This window comes from Clupea harengus, chromosome 6, assembly GCF_900700415.2.
Source record: "Clupea harengus chromosome 6, Ch_v2.0.2, whole genome shotgun sequence".
Classification (NCBI taxonomy): domain Eukaryota; kingdom Metazoa; phylum Chordata; class Actinopteri; order Clupeiformes; family Clupeidae; genus Clupea; species Clupea harengus.
In genome coordinates, this window is record NC_045157.1 from 4,919,054 (window position 1) to 4,939,063 (window position 20,010).

The following is a 20,010-nucleotide window of genomic DNA, read 5'->3' on the forward strand; positions in this document are numbered from 1 at the left end:
GTTTTTTAAACTACACACAAGTATTTGCAAGAAGTATAGGTAAATATACAACAGTTGGTATTTACTTATTTCCCACCCCTAAAATTGGAAACACTTCCAAATCAGGCAAGTTCAAGGGAGCATGACCCAGTGAATTGGATTGGCTTGTGAGCTGTCACCTGTTTCCCTGTCTGTCTGGGACGCAGAGCAGACAGTTGGCACGAACTGTGGAAAGGACGATTTCAGGTAAGAATACGCAGTTAAACGTCTCATGTCTTGGATAAAAAGTCGGTACGTTCAAGGCAACGTGCAGATTAAATTGAGGAGCAGTAGGAACACATATCTAAGCAATACGACTATGATATTGTCATTCATTTTTTAAACCTAGCTAACAACTGGCTATCGTAGACACCCTTGTGAACTTCATAGCCAGCTATCCGAAGGAGACATCAGATAAACGTTAACGGTACGTTTGCTAGTTAGCAAGTAGGTCTGTCTTGACGTTTCACTTCAACATTAGCATGATCTAACCTATTTTCTAATCAAGCTGGAAACAAGGTTGTAATTAAGCTAAATACTATCCCGTAACTGCCAATGATATCGATGGTAATTCTGCTTTGATGTCTGCGATCAAGAACAAATTAGCTCGTTAACATGCTCGCTAACGTTAGCTGGCTGGATGTATGGCTGTAGACCCAGTGGTGACGTTAAAAGTCATTATCTTGCCAGTATGTTGACAACAACAACATCTCAAAGTTATCAGGGATGGAGATCTTAGATAAACAGTTACGTCATGTTGGTTCATTCAGTTGTATCTTTAAAGTAGGACTAGATTTCGGCATCGATTAGCTAAGGAAGGATAAGCTAGCAAGGAAAGCTGTAAGCAACCATGTGTCAGCTGCCAGCTAGAAGAGGTCGTTGGCGTCTTTGGATGCTGTTTAATACTCGTAATCACGATGGAAGTATCCAGAGAGATGCTCACCGGATTGCCATACGTCACTGTAAATGTGAAAAATGTCAATATGATCAATCTAATCGCGCAAGTTCCAATGACCCGACCGCCCCTTTCGAGGCTAACATTAGCTAGCTAGATAGCCAACTGTGTGTCAATTTTGCTAGTGTTGCTAAGTTAGCTACTAATGTTGGCTGACGAGAAGTGCTTTCCCCGTCGACTAAGCTGACACAAGTAGAGGTGTTATTTGCTGTGGATATTCCAAAAGATTTATTTTACTGAAACGTTGCTGAAATGTGGCTACCCTATATAATCATGGAACATGTCCTACACTCTGTGACCTCACTTGACCTCACTGAGTGACTGTTAAACCTCGGCTCTATATTTAGGAAACTAGGTAACTTTACTCTATGTAACTCCCCGAGTCAGTACGTTTACTACTAACGTATTGTAGTATCATAGCCATGGCTGTGAGCCAGTAAATGTATTGGCATGAGCTAAAAGATGGCAAGAATACTTCCTGAACAAACATTGCACAAAATGTTACGTAACTTTTCATTGACTGTAATGAAGTGGGTTAACTTGTTTTAGGCAAAACATTGCAAAAGGATGGCCTCTGTCATTGGACTGTTTTCAACCTGTCAGCAAGACTTTATGACAAGGTGAAGATGGTTTCTGTGCACCATTTGAAATGTACTGTGTGTTCTATCTGTTTGCAGGGTGTGCGCTTCAGTTGGTAGCTGTTATCTTGGAAATGACGTTCGACCCCTCAGAAACGAGCTCTTCTAATCTCTCATGGGGACAGTAACTACCATGGACCCTGAATCTGGCCGGCAACATGGCGCCCCGCCCTCCCCCTCGCCGCCGGGGAACTTGGGTAAAGGCGGAGCTGCCCTGAGCTCGGGTCTAGGCGCAGTGCTGGGCCATCGCGGGAAGCACTACGTCTGCGGTTCCTTCGCGGCCTTCACCAACATCATCATCACCTTCCCGCTGCAGAAGGTTCTGTTTCGCCAGCAGCTCCATGGCGTGCGAGCCACGGAGGCCGTGCGGCAGCTGCAGCGGGACGGCCTGCGCAACCTCTACCGCGGCCTGCTGCCCCCGCTCCTCCAGAAGACCACCACCGTGGCCATCATGTTTGGCCTGTACGAGGACTTCTCCCGGCTGCTGCTGCGTCGTGCGGCAGGCAGCGGCACGCCGGAGATTGTCACCCGGAGCATCTCGGCGGCACTTGCTGGCACGGCCGAGGCGGCACTGACGCCGTTCGAGCGCGTGCAGACGCTGCTGCAGGACCACCGGCACCACGGGCGCTTCAACAACACGGCGCACACCTTCCGGACGCTTCTGCGTGACTACGGGGTCAAGGAGTGCTACCGTGGCCTGGTCCCTGTGCTGCTCCGCAACGGCCCCAGTAACATGCTCTTCTTCGGCCTACGCGGGCCCATCAAGCAGGCGCTGCCCGAGGCGCGCTCCAGGACTGAGCACCTGGTCAACGACTTTGTGTGCGGCGGGGCGCTGGGCGCCGGTCTGGGCATCATGTTTTACCCACTGAACGTGGTGAAGTCGCGGGCACAGTCGCAGGTGGGTGGGGCGTTTGTGCCGTGCAGCCAGGTGCTGATGACGGTGTGGCGAGAGAGGGGCGGGAGTGTGGCGATGCTCTTCCGCGGGGCACACCTGAACTACCACCGCTCTCTGCTGTCCTGGGGCATCATCAACGCCACCTATGAGCTGCTCCTCAAGGTCATGTGACTTGGAGTAGTGGGCGAGGGAGGGGAAAGGGGGGGCATGCCGACGGGTGTGCAGCCAGCAGAAGACTTGGACTTTTTATTATGGGTTCACTGATTTGCCTAAACTGACCTTGATCTGTACGTTGTATGGATGGAAACTGCCCATTCAATGATGCCAATTTAAAATCCATCCAGATGATTATTTGAAAGCCGCATAAAGAATGCAGCTCATGTTCTCAGGTACCCAAACTGGTACTGTGGGTTTGGGTCAGTGCCTGTTGTGTTGACTGAGAGAGGAAAGATAATGTTGTGCCACTGAGTTTTCCCTTATGATGCAAAGGGAGCTGTATTGTCCTAACAAACAGATTTAGATGCACAAATGGAGATCTTTGGTGGGGACCAGTGTGGGACAATGGTCCATCTAAATTGCACATTTCCTATCTTACTTGGTGTCTGTGTGTGTTTTAAGAACAAAATATCACGCAATCACATGATGGTAGATACATAATTACATGAGGACCAGGATTAATGAAAAATTAAAAGGTTCATTAAAAAGAAATATTTTTTCCCATGAAAAAAAATCCAGCTGATATCATTTCAAGTACTTGTGTGAAAGTTTTCATGAAAATGCTGATTTGTTGTGTGTTATGTGGTGAGGTGTTAATGTCGCTGTAAGAGTCCAGTAAAACATGAAATTACTAATTTCAATATGGCCTCGTCTTTTCAGAAATGTCAACAGCTTTTGCATGGACAATCTTACTTCACTCTACACATGCATTAAAATGAATTGGATATCTGTATGTTGACTTCTCTATGCCTTAATCCAGTATGTTCATGCACTGTCAAAGGATTCTTCAGCTTCCTTAGATGTAATACAGCTTTAATGTAGACAATGTAAGTGCTTAATGTTTTTATTTACATATATGGACATCATTTTGATCTAGATTAACATCAGATTAAAATGTTTATTATATTATTTGATAGACGCATACACACATTCACACACTAATACCAGAATAGTTCATCAGAGATGTATCAGTTCTGATCCGTAAAACAGCCGGTTATCATCTTCTACCCTCACTAAGCCTATGAAAAAGCAAAGGAAGAGCAGGATGCATGAGAGTGACTCCGTAGAAGGACATTAGTGCTTTAAGACTCCGGTTGTTTAGTATTGGATCCCCTCCAGCACAGTAGTGTGTCTACTGTCTTCACTGTACGGGCGGCTGGGCGCTTAGGCCCCTCCCATTCTGGCACAGTCATGGCCACATGCTCTGCCGGCTCGCTGGTAGTAATCTCAGCCGACATAATGGGCTCAATATTCAAGCTTGAGTAGAGACATGCCACTGCTTTTTTTTTTTTCTTCTCCTTTTTTCCCCTAGTTCTGCCAGGAAGGAAGGAGGCTGTTAGGAGAACGGATGGAGAGAGGGAGTGAGGCAGAGGGACGAGAAACAGATCTGCCAGACGAGGCTGCAGTGGCACACGCAGAATGGGAGCTTCACTAGGAGGCTGGCCCTGCCACCACTGTGTGCCCAGCGCTCTGTCACATCACTGACTAAACTGAGCACGAGAGGACCCACAGGCTTTATGAACCGCACAGCAAAATTCACAAAATATGGTTTAAAAGCAAGTGAAGATTAGGTTGAAATGCAAGTGGCGCAGCTGGGAATGGTCAGTACAAATGTTAATTGGTGGTGTGTGTAATTATGTGAGTGAACGCTCCCCATGATATGTGGTCAGTGAATGTGAGAGTGTCTATCATGCCTATAAATCAAATGTTTCCCAATACATTCACTTCCACAGAATCAACATATTTTTACGACATATTTTCATGACTGAAATATGTAAGATGCCTTTGTATGATTTAGAGCAAAAGGAAGTTGTGGTGACCCAAATAAAAAGAAATCTGACTGCATCATTTGACATTTCCATGGGTGAAGGGATGTGCACTAGTTTCATGCATCTCTTGCATTGTTTCAACCACTGACTGAGCGCTGCGAACCTAAAGTACATTCCTGGTTTCCAAGCTTGTGATTCACCTTTGTTTAGTGGAAGTCATACATCTTAATGTAACGTGTATCTATGAGGCCTGCTTGTTTGATGTAATAAACACACTTGTAAGTCAACAGTGAAACATTTGAAATGTTGTCTGTGTTGTCATTTATGCTGATGTGTGACCAAGGTGGGTCATTTTGAATGGCAGACGTTGGCAGTTGAAAGTGCTACTGGCTTCTCTGGGTCTAGCAGTGATGATGTGTTTGCATCAAAGTTTATTTATGACCAAAATAAACCTGTTTTTGGACTCAAACTACCTGTTCATGTTGTGGTCCTTTACTGTATGTCACTGATTACCATGCCAGAGTTGTTTTCAGACAAACAAACAAAAAACTTGCATCTCATTCCTGTTTCAGTCAGAAACACCTACACACACACACACACACACACGCACGCTAAATTAGTGAAAAAATGGGTTTGAGAACATGCCCATTCATTATTACTTATATATAAATAATGCACACCTTGACCTGGATGAAACCTTTGAATGTAAGCATAAGAAAGATGTCAAAAATGGAACACCTGCAGGGGTCACATCGAGGGCAGTTTCCTTTTAGAGCAGTTTGACCAGGCATGGTGCAGGTTACGAAATACTGCATGTCACCTCAAATATTGACCTAAGAGTTAACTAGCAGGCAAACATGCCAGTGAGGAATGAGTCCAGTCAAGCACAAGGGTCTTCCCAACAACAGACCAGAGGTTTTTTCCTCTCATGTCGGCCCGTTTATTGGGGTTACTAAACTCTGTGACAAATTTGTATTTTAAGTCTGTAGTCACCATTTTTTAATCAAAATTGAATGGAATTTTAAAGCTGAAATGACTGATTCTTGACATTTTGTCAATCACGAGAATTCCTTAAGTGAAGTGTCAATATTTTGTCAGAAAAAAAAACAGATTAATACTTCAGTGTGTGGCACACACAGTCTACAGCGCTTCTGCTTTAAAACTGCTTGCTACCAGCATGTAATCACTTGGTCCATTTCATTTTAATCCTAACCTCAATCCGTAATCTCCGAGCAGACAGTCCAGTCAGTAAAGGCAAAGCAGTTGTAAGGGCTCTGTCTCCTGTCATGGAGGGAGTGTGATTGAAATAAATGAAAACCAAATGGATGAACTACTGGGCAAAACGCATAGAAAGGATTGAGACCACAGAGACGCTATCGGAACACTTAAAATAAAACCACACACACACACACACACACACACTCACAACCACATAAAAAAACAGCACTGACCCAATTCAAAATTAGTTTTCCAAATGTTCCTATTTATTATTAATGCTACTGAAAGATTGCAAAAAATCCCACACAACTGTGACTTTTCCTTTATGTCTTTTTCTTTTTCATTAAAAAAACTGGTTTCTTCATTACCCCTTCTAGTTCTTTCAGGTATGGCTTCTAAGAGGTTCCCCTCCTCTTGTGCACTTAATGACTGCAATTCATTCAACACACCATACACAACTCTCATCATACAACCTCAGCTTTTATTGGCTACATATGGCAAATAAGGTCTAGTCATTGCAGTAGGAGGCTGCTTTTTAATATGGGAATGCATTTGTTAGGAGGTGCTATTTTTTGATATGATAAATAAGGAGACTGTGCAGACACGGCTTATTAACATGTGCTAGCATGCTACCAAAACAGAAGCAAATGAACGCTGCTGGGTCAATGAATCACTGACCTCCGATGCTATTTTTTTTAGGCTCACCCAACTTGCACTCACTGTCCCTTTGTGTCCAAGACAGCAGGTCCAAAAACAGCAGCTGCCTTTGGGCAGGATCCCGGCCTCAACTGGGCCAGGTCAGAATCAGAACCGCTCCAAGGGCAACGGTTTCATTGAATCCCTTTTGCTGTTGTGATGACAAGGCTGACACAGCAGCTCCTCAGGCTCTCCACCCCTCTGCAGCATCACTCTGCTGCTGGACATTTCTACCCAATAGACTTGGTTGAGGACAGAGACACAATAACGTTGTTCATCTCCTAAGTGTTGATTTTTAAAAACATACCAAGTCATGTGGCTGATATTACAATAAAATATATCTGCCCTAGAAAATGCCAGCTAGAATGCCTTGTGGCCCTGAAGAGTAGCACAGCAGTCACTGTATACTGAACAGCTGTCACTGTATTCTGAACAGCAGTCACTGTATACTGAACAGCAGTCACTGTATACTGAACAGCTGTCACTGTATTCTGAACAGCAGTCACTGTATACTGAACAGCAGTCACTGTATACTGAACAGCAGTCACTGTATACTGAACAGCAGTCACTGTATTCTGAACAGCAGTCACTGTATACTGAACAGCAGTCACTGTATACTGAAAAGCTGTCACTGTATACTGAAAAGCTGTCACTGTATACTGAACAGCAGTCACTGTATTCTGAACAGCAGTCACTGTATACTGAACAGCAGTCACTGTATTCTGTATTTAAACCTGAAGCTGCATAACGGTGCAGGAACAGCTAGGATAAGAGGATAGACTGTTGTGTCACCAAATATTTTGTTAAAACAGCGTCAAGGCAAATTGGGGCTAAATAGCAAAGTCATACTTCAATTGCATCCAACTAAAAATTCATACTGATAGTAAACATCTTTAGAAAGATCCCCATGGATCAAGAATAAGGCTTGGGTTTGCTAGGGAAGCCCTCTTTTTTTTAACAAATAGAAGCTTAGAGATCATTAACAGATCTTTTTTTTTTCGTTTTAAAGAATCAAAACATGATATGTGGGAAAATATTCAAAAACAATTGACACTTGCATAGTCAAAAATTAAGGACAATTTGAGGAGCCAAAAGGCTTATGTTGTAGCCTGAAAAATAAAAAAATAAATAATAAAAAAATGTGTGAAGACCTCAGTGAGAAACAGCACTAATCAAAACTGACCTGAGCCAGGTCTCTTCCACTATCCGGGAACAAATCTTTGTGCTATTTAGTTTTTGAATCCCTCTGGTCACAACATTTAACAGTCCGTTAATGTGCCAAAAAATAAAGAGGAAGAAGAACAACAACAACAAAAAAAACAGTAGCCAAACCTTCTTACTTACAGACAATACATACATACATATATAACATAGCATCATCTCATCAGTACCCTACCCTCCCATTTGTCCCCCTCCCCAGTGCCGAACACCTTTGGATGGACTAATATATTACTGCATATATGCATTTGTATAACTACCGGCTGTACACTATTAGTCAGGGGTGAGAGAGGAAAGGAAGGTGAGTTGATTTCAGGTTCGTCCCTAAAGCCTGGGAGTATCTGAAATGGACCAGAGCAGCAAAACTAAAATAAAACAGAGGAATATAATACTGTCAGTTTTCCTTGGGTTTTAACGACTGTCAGATTAGGAGGTAGGATATTACTCACAAGAAGAAGAACAAGTACAACAACTTATTACTGTTGAGGAGGGACTGTAACAAGTGAGCTTTCTGTATGTAAGAAACTGTCGTGCACACATACATGTAGTGTACTGAATGTAAAAATAAATACATAAATACATACTGTACATAATCGAAGAAACAAAGTACATTGTTAGAAAATAGATCTGTACAAATGCATAACCCACGCAAGTTCGTAAGGAGACTGCACTTGGTGAAGTCACTGAGGAGGCTGCCACTCAAACGGGCTGATGTTATCTCCTTGTAGACGTTCTCAGTCAGTCGGAGAGCCAGTGTGTACAGCGTGCAGGATGTGCAACCTACAAGCACTTGTACTGACCCAGCACTGTGTGCCAGCACCCGCGCGACGCGAGCAGCACCACATCTGGCCCAGTGTTACTGGACCTCTGAGAGGCCTCCTTCAGGTGCTCCTTGCTACATCCGCAGTCTCAGTGTTTAAAACTCTCGAGTGCATGCACTTCATTTTCACTTGTTCACATCACGGTCGACGAGTTCAGAAGCTCAGAGTTGAGAGCCCGTAGTCCCTGTCTGGCGTACGCATCCTAAACAGCTGAGTGAGGGAGAAGACAGTGGAGATGAGGACAGTGCATTGTTTGGCCAGCACCCTGACACCTTCTCCCTCCCTTGCAGTCTCGACCGCGGCGACAAACTCCTTGTACAGTCCCACGATCTCCTGAAGTTTCTCTAGCGCCTCCTTGCCATCTATGTCGCTATGGGACCCCCCGCAATGTGCGCAGGAGACACGCAAGCAGGCGGCAGACAGGTACACCAGGGCACTGAAGCTGTTGCCTAGCGACAGGAGGGCATCGTCAGGTGCCCACCCTACCCGCGTGGCTCGCTGGCAACCCGAGGCCAACCTTCGGGCCTCCGTCTGTAGAAGGCAGCGCTCAGCGTCTGAGAGAGAGTGCCCGTTTGTTCCGCCGGACTCGCCACAACTCCCCTTACGTCCCGACGGGGACACTGCTACTGCTGCTGGCATGCTGGCCGCTAGCACGGACAGCAGCTCGTCGATGTCACTCCGCAGGGCAGCGTAGCCCGCTTTCAGGCTGGCACCCCTCTGCCCAGTGCCATAGCGCCGGCCTTGCAGAGAGCGTAAGGGATGCCCCAGCAGCCCCTGCTCCAGCGGTCGAGGTTCCAGCGGCCGTGGAGGGGTCAAGAGAGGACTGAGCTCCGAAGACGTGGAGAGGGGGTTTGGCGTGTCTCTCAGCAGAGACAGGACATTGGGAGAGGGATCGGAGGCTGAGGTGGGGGGCACTGGTTGGGGAGGTGGTGGAGGTGGGGGTTTCTTGGCTTGTGTACGACGGGAGAACTCGTACACTGTCATATCATCGTCAAAGCCGCAGCTGTCCTCCGCGTCCCCGCTAAAGCAGTTAGCGTAAACTGTGCGACATCCGCATGGTTCGCTGTTGGGATTGGCAATGGGGGCCGGAGGACCATCAGGACTGGTAGCAGGATACGTATCTCTGTTAGACTGGGGCTGTTCACACTTGCAAGAACCCAAATGCCTGTATATCTCATTCTTTTCCACAAAGCTCGGATGAGCTCCCGGTTTCCCATTGGTTTCTTTCTGAACTGGCATCACTTCCTCTGGTCCATCTTTCAACTTAGCGATGACCACCTCTGCAACTTCTTCTTTTGTCTTTTTCACTGCCACAGCTGCTGGGAGGCTCTTGATTGCTTTGGGTCCTGCAGGCTCAGTCTGATTTTGGACCTCCTCAGTAGCAGAGCTGGTCTCGAGCGCGGCGGTACCGAGGATCTCTTGAGAACGGGTCAGGTACCAGGGAAGATCCTGGATCCTCCCGCGAAGAGCTGCTGTGGAGAGGCGACCTGAGGATCCGTTTCTGGTACCGAGGCCTGGTGAAGTTGTCCCCACTGAGTCCTTAGACGGGTCTCCACTGATAGGATTTCTGACAGGAACCAGTGGGGAGGGAGTGGGTGTCGGTGTGGTGGATGCACTGCCCATTCTCATTTTGGGGGCGTCTGTCTTTTCCGTCCGCAGGTTTTCATGGCTGAGGGAGACCCCTTTGCTTAAGCCAGGAGCTGGGGTCACCCCATTCCTCTGTTCCCAGGGGTGAAAGGTCAGACCATTGGGGATGCTGGGGAGCGAGGTAACTTTCTTATCACACTCTAGTTGGACTGGGGAAGCTGATTTCAGATGACGAAAGGGAGATGGAGGGGTTGAAGTGGGAGACTGGCTGGTTGGAGTAAGGATTGCCTCTTTCCTCGGAGGAGGGTATAATGCCTGTGGCGACTTCCGACCCCCTCTTCCGTGAACTGAAACAGGAGAGCGCTCTTTTTCCACTGTGTCACCTCCAGGAGCCTCAGAGACACTACTCTGAGTAGGAGCCTGCACGTCCTCTGGACCAAGGACTTTCAGGAGGAGATGATTTTTAAGCCTTGCAGGTGGGAGAATCCCATTTGCCTGTTTTGTCTCCTTCTCTGCGTTCCTTGTACTCTCAGTAGAGCTAGGTGACACCTGGGTTTGACGCACCGCAGTAATGAGTGGAGACGTGCGAGACGGGCCAGTGGAGGTGACCGGTTTAAACTCCATGGTGTCCGGCTCCATTTCCAGCAGCTCTGAGGACATGCGTGTGTTCCTACCCGGTATGTCTCCGTTGCACTGACCATGAGAGTGCTGAATCCCTTGTTGCAACGCGACGTGGTCCTTCGTCGGATTGGGCTCCGGATGTTCTTTCTCCTCAGCTTCATTCAGCAGGCAGGCCACCGTGGGGAAGGAGGTAAGAGGGCCCCCTGACAGGGAGTCTGCGTCAGAGTCGACAGCAGACTGGCTCTGGGGGAAAGAAGATACAGAGGAACGGTCATCTCTGTCCTCCTCCTGCTCGTCTTCCTCCTGCGGTCTGCCGTTTACGTGAGCGGCTGCTTTCGCAATCTTCCTCATGTTGATGTGGTTTACGTTCAGGGATCTGGGTGTATTGTTCATATCTGTGGGAGAGTAGGGAGAATGTGTTAGAAAGCCACAGGTAACAGAGCATATATAAGTGGTAAAAACTGGGGTGAAAACATGAACACACATACAACAGCATGTCACTTGGATTATCGTGTGGTGTGCATGTGAAACAGATTTTTGAAAAATCAGAGATTTCACGGACCTCTCTGTTCCTGTTCTGCTATTGGTGGAGTGAAACGATCCTGGGCATCGAAAAACTCATCTTCTGATTCTGACACACTGTCTCTGATGCTTCCAGCAGCCTGGGGAACCCTGGATGCCTTCTCTCTCCGCGGGGATATGTCTTCATTGGCGAAGATCTGCCCAAATATCTCCTCCTGGAGAGTCAAGTTATAGCCTTGCTTTCTACTTTCACGGCTGTAACTTCGGGTTAAAACCGCATGGATGCTGATGTCATTGTCCTCCGTGTCCTGCAGGCTGTCATCGTCACATGTCACCAGCTGGGTGTTCCAGCGAGTCAGTGTCCTCGGGATCGGCCTGAGGCTCCCGTCATCGTCCTCCATCCTGCTGTCGTCGTCCAGCTCGTCATCGGTTGCCTCAGGTGGGCTCGGGAGAGAGTCCGCTTGGGAGAGGTCTGCATAGCACAGGTCTGCTTCATGATCGTAAACCAGTTGGGAAGGTCTCTGTGCCACCTCAGAGACTGACATGTCCAGCCGTCCAGGGATGTCTAGGAGGTATGGGCTGTGGACGTCTATGCTGGACGCTTGGCTGGAGGCTTGACTGGAGGCTTTGCTCTTCTCCTGCAAGGTATCCAGCTGGGCTTGGGCTTGAGAACGGTTCGCAGCCCTGAAGTTCTCCTCCATAGTGCTCAGGGAGTTGCTCGACAGGCTGGAGAAGCTGCTGTTGACGCGCGGGTCGGTGTGGCACCAGGCTGTGTCCAGAAACGCCTCCAGTGATATCTCTTCGTCGTTCTCTGCAGAACTTGCCTTGGCCTTGCTTCTCATGTTACCGTTCTCCTCATCCTCGTTTTGTGCCTCCGTCACGATCACGCTCACTTTCCCTCTCTTGCCATTCGTTCTTTCTATCCCCCCACCTATAGCCTGGTCTTCATCGTCCTGTGGATCTCTGCGGTTGTATATCTCTACGGAGTGTGTGTCTTCTGAGAGCTGAGCGTCCATGGGATAGTCTTCGTCTGACGAGTCCTCCGAGTCGCTACCGCAACGTGACAAATATTCTGGGGAGGAACACATAATAGGTCATTAAATAGCACTATCCACATACCTTCATAAAACCACTTATTATATCAAAAGGCACACGTGTATATGATGGTGACATAGTTCCGTCCTTACCTTCTTCAACGGGGATGCGGCGCATTTTTGGTCGACCACCCCAGCGGAACACGTTCATGTTTGGGTCAACGAGCAGCCGACAATAACCCGCCAACAGGCAAGCCAGGTCTTTAGCAGCCACAGAATCCATCAGTAAAGCCAACGGCTGCAGAGACACAGAAGGAGACAAGGGCAGATGAGAACAGGTGAAATTAGAAAAAAATACGATTAGTAAACCATGACTGTAAATGTTTAGCTTTTGGCTCATGCGTTCATCACACTCTGTGTTTGTGTGTGCGTGTGTATGTGTGTGCTTGCTCTGTACCTTGATATCCTGAAGGTAGATCTTGAGCATGCTCACTCTCTCGGACTCGGAGAGCAGCTCCACCCGTGTGATGTAGTGGAAGTCGATGATGGTGGAGATCATGTTGAGCTTGTGATTGAGGATCTGACTGATGCCATACCTCGCTCCCACCAGCAGGTTCACCACAGACTCCCTGTCCTGAAGCTGGAGCAGAAAAGAAACTAAATCATCTTTCAATCGTCTCTCTCAGATTTCTCCGTTTTCCTTTTCTTGCTTTTCTTGTTTTTCATTAGACCCATGGAGCGCAAAAGAAACAAAATGTCTTTCCTCTCCATATCTCATCCCCCCCTCTCTCTCTTTCTTTCTTTTCCTGAAACTGAGGTATAAAGAAATGAATGGATACCATCTGTTCTTCCTCCCTCCCCTGACTGTCTCTTTCACAAATTATGCGCGGAGACACACACACAATGAACGTGCCCTATCTCTTGCCAACTGATAAAAATGAGTCTCCTTTAAAAGAGCCGTATTAAATATTCATTCCATGTTCTCTTCAGCATTACCGCGGCTCTAGCAGAATGACAAATGAGACTACCGTCCGATCAATTTCCTCTCTTTTGGATGTAATAAATAAGCAGTGACACTTGTCTGGTCTTACCAGCATGGTGGCATTGTAGGACCTGCCGCTGTACGATATGAGCTCTGCCATCTGAGTCAGGTATGCTAGTCTGGCCTGGTCCGTCGAGATCACCTAAGCGTGAAAAATAGCACCCTGTGTTTAATATTATGTACATTTTGACACACACACAGGCGCGCACACGCGCACACGCACGCACACACGCACACACGCGCACACGCACACACACACGCACACACGCACACACACACTGACTGCTACCTTCTGTCGAGGCTCCAATAGAGACTGGATCTTCTTGAGGTGGTAGTTCAGCGCTTTCCTCAGGTCCTTCTCTCTCATGTTTCTCATCAGAGTAGGAGATATGAAGCTGTCCAACCCAAACTCCTTACTGCAATGAAAAGGCAGAACGCTATTTAGTATCGAGGAACAGCTCAGGTAGAACGCTATTTAGTCTTGAGAAACAGCTCAGGTAGAACGCTATTTAGTCTCGAGAAACAGCTCAGGTAGAACGCTATTTAGTCTCGAGAAACAGCTCAGGTAGAACGCTGTTTAGTCTCGAGAAACAGCTCAGGACGAACGCTATTTAGTCTTGAGGAACAGCTCAGGTAGAACGCTATTTAGTCTCGAAGAACAGCTCAGGTAGAACGCTGTTTAGTCTCGAGAAACAAGAGAGTTTCAAAGTCTGATGTTACAAGGAAGTATCAGAGTTATTATAATCTTAACTTTCCCTGTAGGTTACCTCCCATTTCCTCACAGTTTTCTTGTTAATGCTCAAGCTTGCAAAATGGCTGATATTAAATGCATGTAGAAATAACATGAAAACAACTATGTCATTCTCTATCGATGAGTACATGTACATGCTAGGGTATTGTGCATGTGTGTGATGTGGTATAGTGTGTGTGTGTGTGTGTGTGTGTGTGTGTGTGTGTGTGTGGGTGTGTGTGATGTGGTATAGTATGTGTGTGTGTGTGTGTGTGTGTGTGTGTGATGTGGTATAGTATGTGTGTGTGTGTGTGTGTGTGTGTGTGTGTGTGTGTGTGTGATGTGGTATAGTATGTGTGTGTGTGTGTGTGTGTGTGTGTGTGTATAGCATGTGTGTGTGTGTGTGTCCTTACGAGATGCTCTTGACAGATGCCCTTTGGGTTTGTCCGCTGCTGGCCAGTCTCTCGTGGATGTGCAGAGCAGCCAGTCTGAGGGCCGTGTTACACTTCATCTCCACTGCAAAGCGCTCCTGCAGCACGTCCCCCACACTCTGGAGACACACATGGGAAACATGATATTACTCACACACACAGGGACGGGCGCACACACATACACACACGTACAAGCACACACACGCACACACACACCCACACACACACGCACACACACACACACCCACACACACACAAACCTGATGGAAGAGGTATTCAAAAGCCACAGGGTCGTCCTGCAGCAGGTCGAGCGGGTCTCTGGGGATGAAGCAGACTCTGAGCAGACATCTGTAGTCATGGGAACCCTTCTTCAGCACCACCTGCACACAGCCACAGCAGAACCACAGCCGGGTCAGCACACAGCAGAACCACAGCAGAACCACAGCCGGGTCAGCATACAGCAGAACCACAGCCGGGCCACACCCCACAAACACATGAACGGATGAACCGCCACTGGTGAGGAATACAGTTTCAGACATTAAAGAGTTCTTTACTTTATCCATCTTGCGCTCTTTGAATTTTGACATACCCAACTGATGTGATGATCAGTTATATACATATATACGTTTGTTTTCCCTCTGTTTCCCTTTTACAAAAACCTGTAAACATTTGAATAGAAAAAAAGAGTTTGCCACTGTGCATGGGCCCTTGCAGGGTTCATACCATACCCTTCAGTATGTGCTCATATCCCTAATCTAAAGGGGTTCAAACCCTTCAGCATGTGTTCATATCCCTAATCTAAAGGGGTTCAAACCCTTCAGTATGTCTTCATATCCCTAATCTAAAGGGGTTCATACCAAACCCTTCAGCATGTGTTCATATCCCTAATCTAAAGGGGTTCAAACCCTTCAGCATGTGCTCATATCCCTAATCTAAAGGGGTTCATACCATACCCTTCAGCATGTGTTCATATCCCTAATCTAAAGGGGTTCATACCAAACCCTTCAGCATGTGTTCATATCCCTAATCTAAAGGGGTTCATACCAAACCCTTCAGTATGTGTTCATATCCTTAATCTAAAGGGGTTCAAACCCTTCAGCATGTGTTCATATCCCTAATCTAAAGGGGTTCATACCAAACCCTTCAGCATGTGTTCATATCCCTAATCTAAAGGGGTTCATACCATACCCTTCAGCATGTGTTCATATCCCTAATCTAAAGGGGTTCATACCAAACCCTTCAGCATGTGTTCATATCCCTAATCTAAAGGGGTTCATACCAAACCCTTCAGTATGTGTTCATATCCTTAATCTAAAGGGGTTCATACCATACCCTTCAGCATGTGTTCATATCCCTAATCTAAAGGGGTTCATACCAAACCCTTCAGTATGTGCTAATATCCTTAATCTAAAGGGGTTCAAACCATACCCTTCAGCATGTGTTCATATCCCTAATCTAAAGGGGTTCATACCATACCCTTCAGCATGTGTTCATATCCCTAATCTAAAGGGGTTCAAACCATACCCTTCAGCATGTGTTCATATCCCTAATCTAAAGGGGTTCATACCATACCCTTCAGCATGTGTTCATATCCCTAATCTAAACGGGTTCATACCATACCCTTCAGCATGTGAGGCCAGTGAGTCACGGCTCACTTCAGTAAATCTCCAGACCTTGGACTGCAGGGCAGTACAGTGCACTCATGTCACCAGCAGGTCGGAGGAATAAGTGTTGCTGTATATGTTTAATATTATGGTAAAACTTGTCATTGTGGCTATACATCCGGCACTCTGCTGTACACCCCAATGTAAAAAAAGAGTTAATCGAGGCTACAAATCTCAGTTAACTACGTCTTTGGTCTCAATTAAGCACAGCATTGTGTCCTTGGCGGTCCGTTTGTTTACAGCCTAATCCTGTTTTCCTGTGTCCTGGCGGTGCTGTGTGTGTGTGTGTGTGTGTGTGTGTGTGCAGCAGGCCCACCTTCTGTATGAGTTCCTCCTCGTGCAGGAGTAACAGCTTGGTGATGCTGTACTGCTGCTCCAGCACCAGGGAGAAGTACTCAATGGAGCGGATGGACAGCTTATCCTTCAGGGTCATGATAATGTCCTGGAACAAAAAAAAAAAGGACATTCATTGAGACCATGTGGTTATTAATATACATTGTGATGACATACTGTGACTGTGCTATTAACCCACATTAAATGACGTTAGTTTTATTAAACAAAATGTATCCATAGGTCTCAGGATCAATGGTGTCTTGTTTTATATACGGGAAAGAAATGTGACCGGTGCACTTGGTTATTGTAGAATACGTAATAACAGAATTACCCAATCAATGAATTATAACTAACACTTCTCTACTGATATACTGAATGAAATATACACCAATTTAAGATGTCTGAAGTCATATTTAATGAACAATTAATATTAATATAATTATTATGGGCTATGCTGCCCATGTGACGTTGAACAATGCCTTTCTCTGCAAGGACGTAAATGAATGTATAATTACATGTATATTATCATCTGTTCCAGCCGTGTTGGTGGGAAGTACTTGATTAGCCGATTAGCTCACTGGCCTCAGTTTCACTGCCCTACTCTTTTAGAGTTACCTACCACACAAGAAGCCTTGACTTTCATACAACAGTGACTGACTGACAAACAGGTCTTTGTCCTGATTGGCTGGAGGCTGCCTTGTTCTGATTGGTTGGATGTTCAAGGATCATGTGGATCATAATAAGACAATAAATGTTTTCCTTAGAGAAAAGACTGCACTGGCAGCTGCAGCACAAAAATATTACGCTACATGTCGCAGAAATATTACATAAACCATTTCGATTTTGATTTAAAAAAAAAGAAAAACACTTGCCCTGACCTTTAATGTACCTACACAAGGTTGTGCTTTGTGCAACTATATTAAGCTTGTGAATTCACAGGACGTTCCGCTGCCTGAAAGCAGAGAGGTTGAAAGGCAAACCTTAACAGTGGTGGTGTTGTCAAACTTAAAGGCCTTGGTCTGGCCATTCTCCAGGTAGACCTTCAGAACGTTCGGAAGGAAGAGCAGAGAGTTTCCCTGGGAACACAAGAGAGGCGAGTTAAACTCTTACAGACTGCAGGACTGTCCTCAGAGAGAGAGAGAGAGAGAGAGAGAGAGAGAGAGAGAGAGGGAGAGAGAGAGCACGAGTGAGTGGGAGAGGGATGGATAGAGAGAGAGAGAGTGGGAGAGGGGTGGATAGAGAGAGAGAGAGAGAGAGAGAGAGTGGGAGAGGGGTGGATAGAGAGAGAGAGAGTGGGAGAGGGGTGAATAGAGAGAGAGAGGGACAGAGATAGAGAGAATGGGAGAGGGATGGATAGAGAGAGAGAGAGAGAGAGAGAGAGAGTGGGAGAGGGGTGGATAGAGAGAGAGAGAGAGAGAGAGAGAGAGAGGATACTTGTGCTCTTGTGTACTTTGTGTGGATGATTTATGATTATGTTCCAGTGCGTGTGAAATCCTCACCTGAGTGTGTCCGTTGACCAGCACCTCCTCAGCGAAGCGAACCTTCACTGGATTTCTCCTCAGACGAGCTTTCTTTTCCGCCGTCATCAAGGAAGATTTTGGAACCTGGAAAAAAAGAACATCCCATTTTGTTAATCACAAGATTCACTCCTCACATTGAATAACCTAATCTCATCCACTACGAACAAATCTTCACTGAAGCCCTGAACATAAGCCAGGTTTCTGATTCAGTGTCTGTCCAGTAGATATACATCTGCTGTCTTAGTATGAAACTATCCATTCGGTATCTTTATATTCATACACAGGATGTTCATACTGGATAATTCATAGGGACCTTTTAAGTAAAGTAAAAAACGACTTACTGACATGAGCCTCAGGACTGTGACGACCACTGACCCTTGACTGTCCCTGAGAGAGGATGAGAAGGGCAGAAAGAACCATGTGAACATGTATAGTTACTCTTAATCATGGCACTTGAGCACACGGAGGAGCGGTGAACAGTAGCCAGTAGCCTCCTGGTCTCAGTGTGGCGTGTGGCGTGTGTGTGTGTGTGTGTGTGTGTGTGTGTGTGTGCTGCTACACTGGAAAGACTGGAATCCAAACCCGTCAGCAGAACAGGGTGGATCTCTCGGACAATGACTCTTCTCAAGCATAATCACACGCATACTCCACACACAGATAAACACACACACACACACACACACACACACACACACACACACACTCCACACACAGATAAACACACACACACACACACACACACACACACACACACACACACACACACACACATACTCCACACACAGATAAACACACACACACACACACACTCACAGATAAACACACACACACTCACACACAAACACACACACACTCACACACATACTCCACACACAGATAAACACACCCACACACAAGAACACGTGTTTCTTACCCAATCATCTCCTGTACTTGGTCAGGGGGCAGGTCCTCCACAGTTGTGTTATTGACCTTAAGAAGTTGGTCTCCAGGTAAAAGCCTCCCATCAGCAGGACCTCCTGTAAGACACATACACGTGCACACACACACACACACACAAACAAAGTCCGAATGGAACCCAATGGGAACCGAATCAGACAGAAAACAATTGCTTTCAGCTTGTATACTTCCCATTATACCATTACACTGTTATATTATATTTAATCTCTATACTTTTCATCTGCACTTCATTTATCACTGATTACTGTTACTGCAGAAGGCTGTGCTCTATGGTAGAGGCATGTGTCACTGTGAGCAGAAGGCTGTGCTCTATGCGCTGTGTCACTGTGAGCAGAAGGCTGTGCTCTATGGTGGAGGCCTGTGTCACTGTGAGCAGAAGGCTGTGCTCTATGCGCTGTGTCACTGTGAGCAGAAGGCTGTGTTCTATGGTAGAGGCATGTGTCACTGTGAGCAGAAGGCTGTGCTCTATGGTAGAGGCATGTGTCACTGTGAGCAGAAGGCTGTGCTCTATGGTGGAGGCCTGTGTCACTGTGAGCAGAAGGCTGTGCTCTATGCGCTGTGTCACTGTGAGCAGAAGGCTGTGTTCTAAGGTAGAGGCATGTGTCACTGTGAGCAGAAGGCTGTGCTCTATGGTAGAGGCATGTGTCACTGTGAGCAGAAGGCTGTGTTCTATGCACAGCTATGGCAGGGCTTTGTGTAGGCCGCAGACACACAGAGATATATATGCATGAAAGAATGCACACACACACACACGCACACACACACATGCAGACACACACACAGACACACACAGACACACACACACACAGACACACAGACACACACACACACAGACACACACACACACTGCCCCCTGCCCTGACCACATCCCCCCAATCCGTGATCTCAATTGTGGAGCCAAGGCCGTCTCCCCTGTCAAGCCCCATCTATCTCTCTTTCATTCCCCTGCTCCTCCTCCCTCTTTCTTCTTTTGTTTCTCTCTGTTTCCACACTCTCCCCCTCTCCCCCTCTTGTTCCTCTACACCCCTCTCTTTCCCCAAACTCTCTTCTCTTTCTCGCTCTCTTTTTTCTCCCTCACTACCCCCTCTCTTCTATCTCTTTCTCTATCACTCTCTCTCCTCTCCT

At 46.6% G+C, this 20,010-nt stretch overlaps 2 protein-coding genes across 3 annotated transcripts in view; one reads left to right on the forward strand and one right to left on the reverse strand.

Moving 5' to 3' along the window:
• The first annotated feature begins 91 nt into the window (after positions 1-91).
• On the forward strand, positions 92-4,795 carry slc25a51b (solute carrier family 25 member 51b). 2 transcript variants are annotated; one of them, XM_031568819.2, is made up of 2 exons: positions 92-445; positions 1,651-4,795. In XM_031568819.2, the coding sequence occupies exon 2, from the start codon at positions 1,727-1,729 to the stop codon at positions 2,675-2,677; it is 951 nt and encodes a 316-aa protein (XP_031424679.1). In that variant the 5' UTR covers positions 92-445; positions 1,651-1,726; the 3' UTR covers positions 2,678-4,795. The 2 variants fall into 2 exon arrangements, with proteins under 2 accessions (XP_031424679.1, XP_012676031.1); XM_012820577.3 differs by having other exon boundaries at positions 93-225.
• Positions 4,796-5,953: 1,158 nt separating this feature from the next.
• frmpd1b (FERM and PDZ domain containing 1b) overlaps positions 5,954-20,010 on the reverse strand; it is a 28,504-nt gene continuing 14,447 nt past the window's right edge. The window contains exons 5-17 of the mRNA XM_031568815.2: positions 18,842-18,944; positions 18,270-18,315; positions 17,908-18,012; positions 17,389-17,484; positions 16,392-16,517; positions 14,672-14,791; positions 14,394-14,530; positions 13,540-13,666; positions 13,300-13,392; positions 12,666-12,848; positions 12,362-12,506; positions 11,215-12,246; positions 5,954-11,047 (exon numbers count right to left, since the gene is read on the reverse strand). Of these exons, the coding sequence (XP_031424675.1) occupies positions 8,598-11,047; positions 11,215-12,246; positions 12,362-12,506; positions 12,666-12,848; positions 13,300-13,392; positions 13,540-13,666; positions 14,394-14,530; positions 14,672-14,791; positions 16,392-16,517; positions 17,389-17,484; positions 17,908-18,012; positions 18,270-18,315; positions 18,842-18,944 (4,763 nt within the window). The 3' untranslated portion in view covers positions 5,954-8,597. The remainder of the gene's footprint in view (positions 11,048-11,214; positions 12,247-12,361; positions 12,507-12,665; positions 12,849-13,299; positions 13,393-13,539; positions 13,667-14,393; positions 14,531-14,671; positions 14,792-16,391; positions 16,518-17,388; positions 17,485-17,907; positions 18,013-18,269; positions 18,316-18,841; positions 18,945-20,010) is intronic.

Excerpts from the sequence above, each read along its gene's own strand:
- slc25a51b (XM_031568819.2), top strand. The coding sequence starts at position 1,727 with ATGGGGACAGTAACTACCATGGACCCTGAATCTGGCCGGCAACATGGC.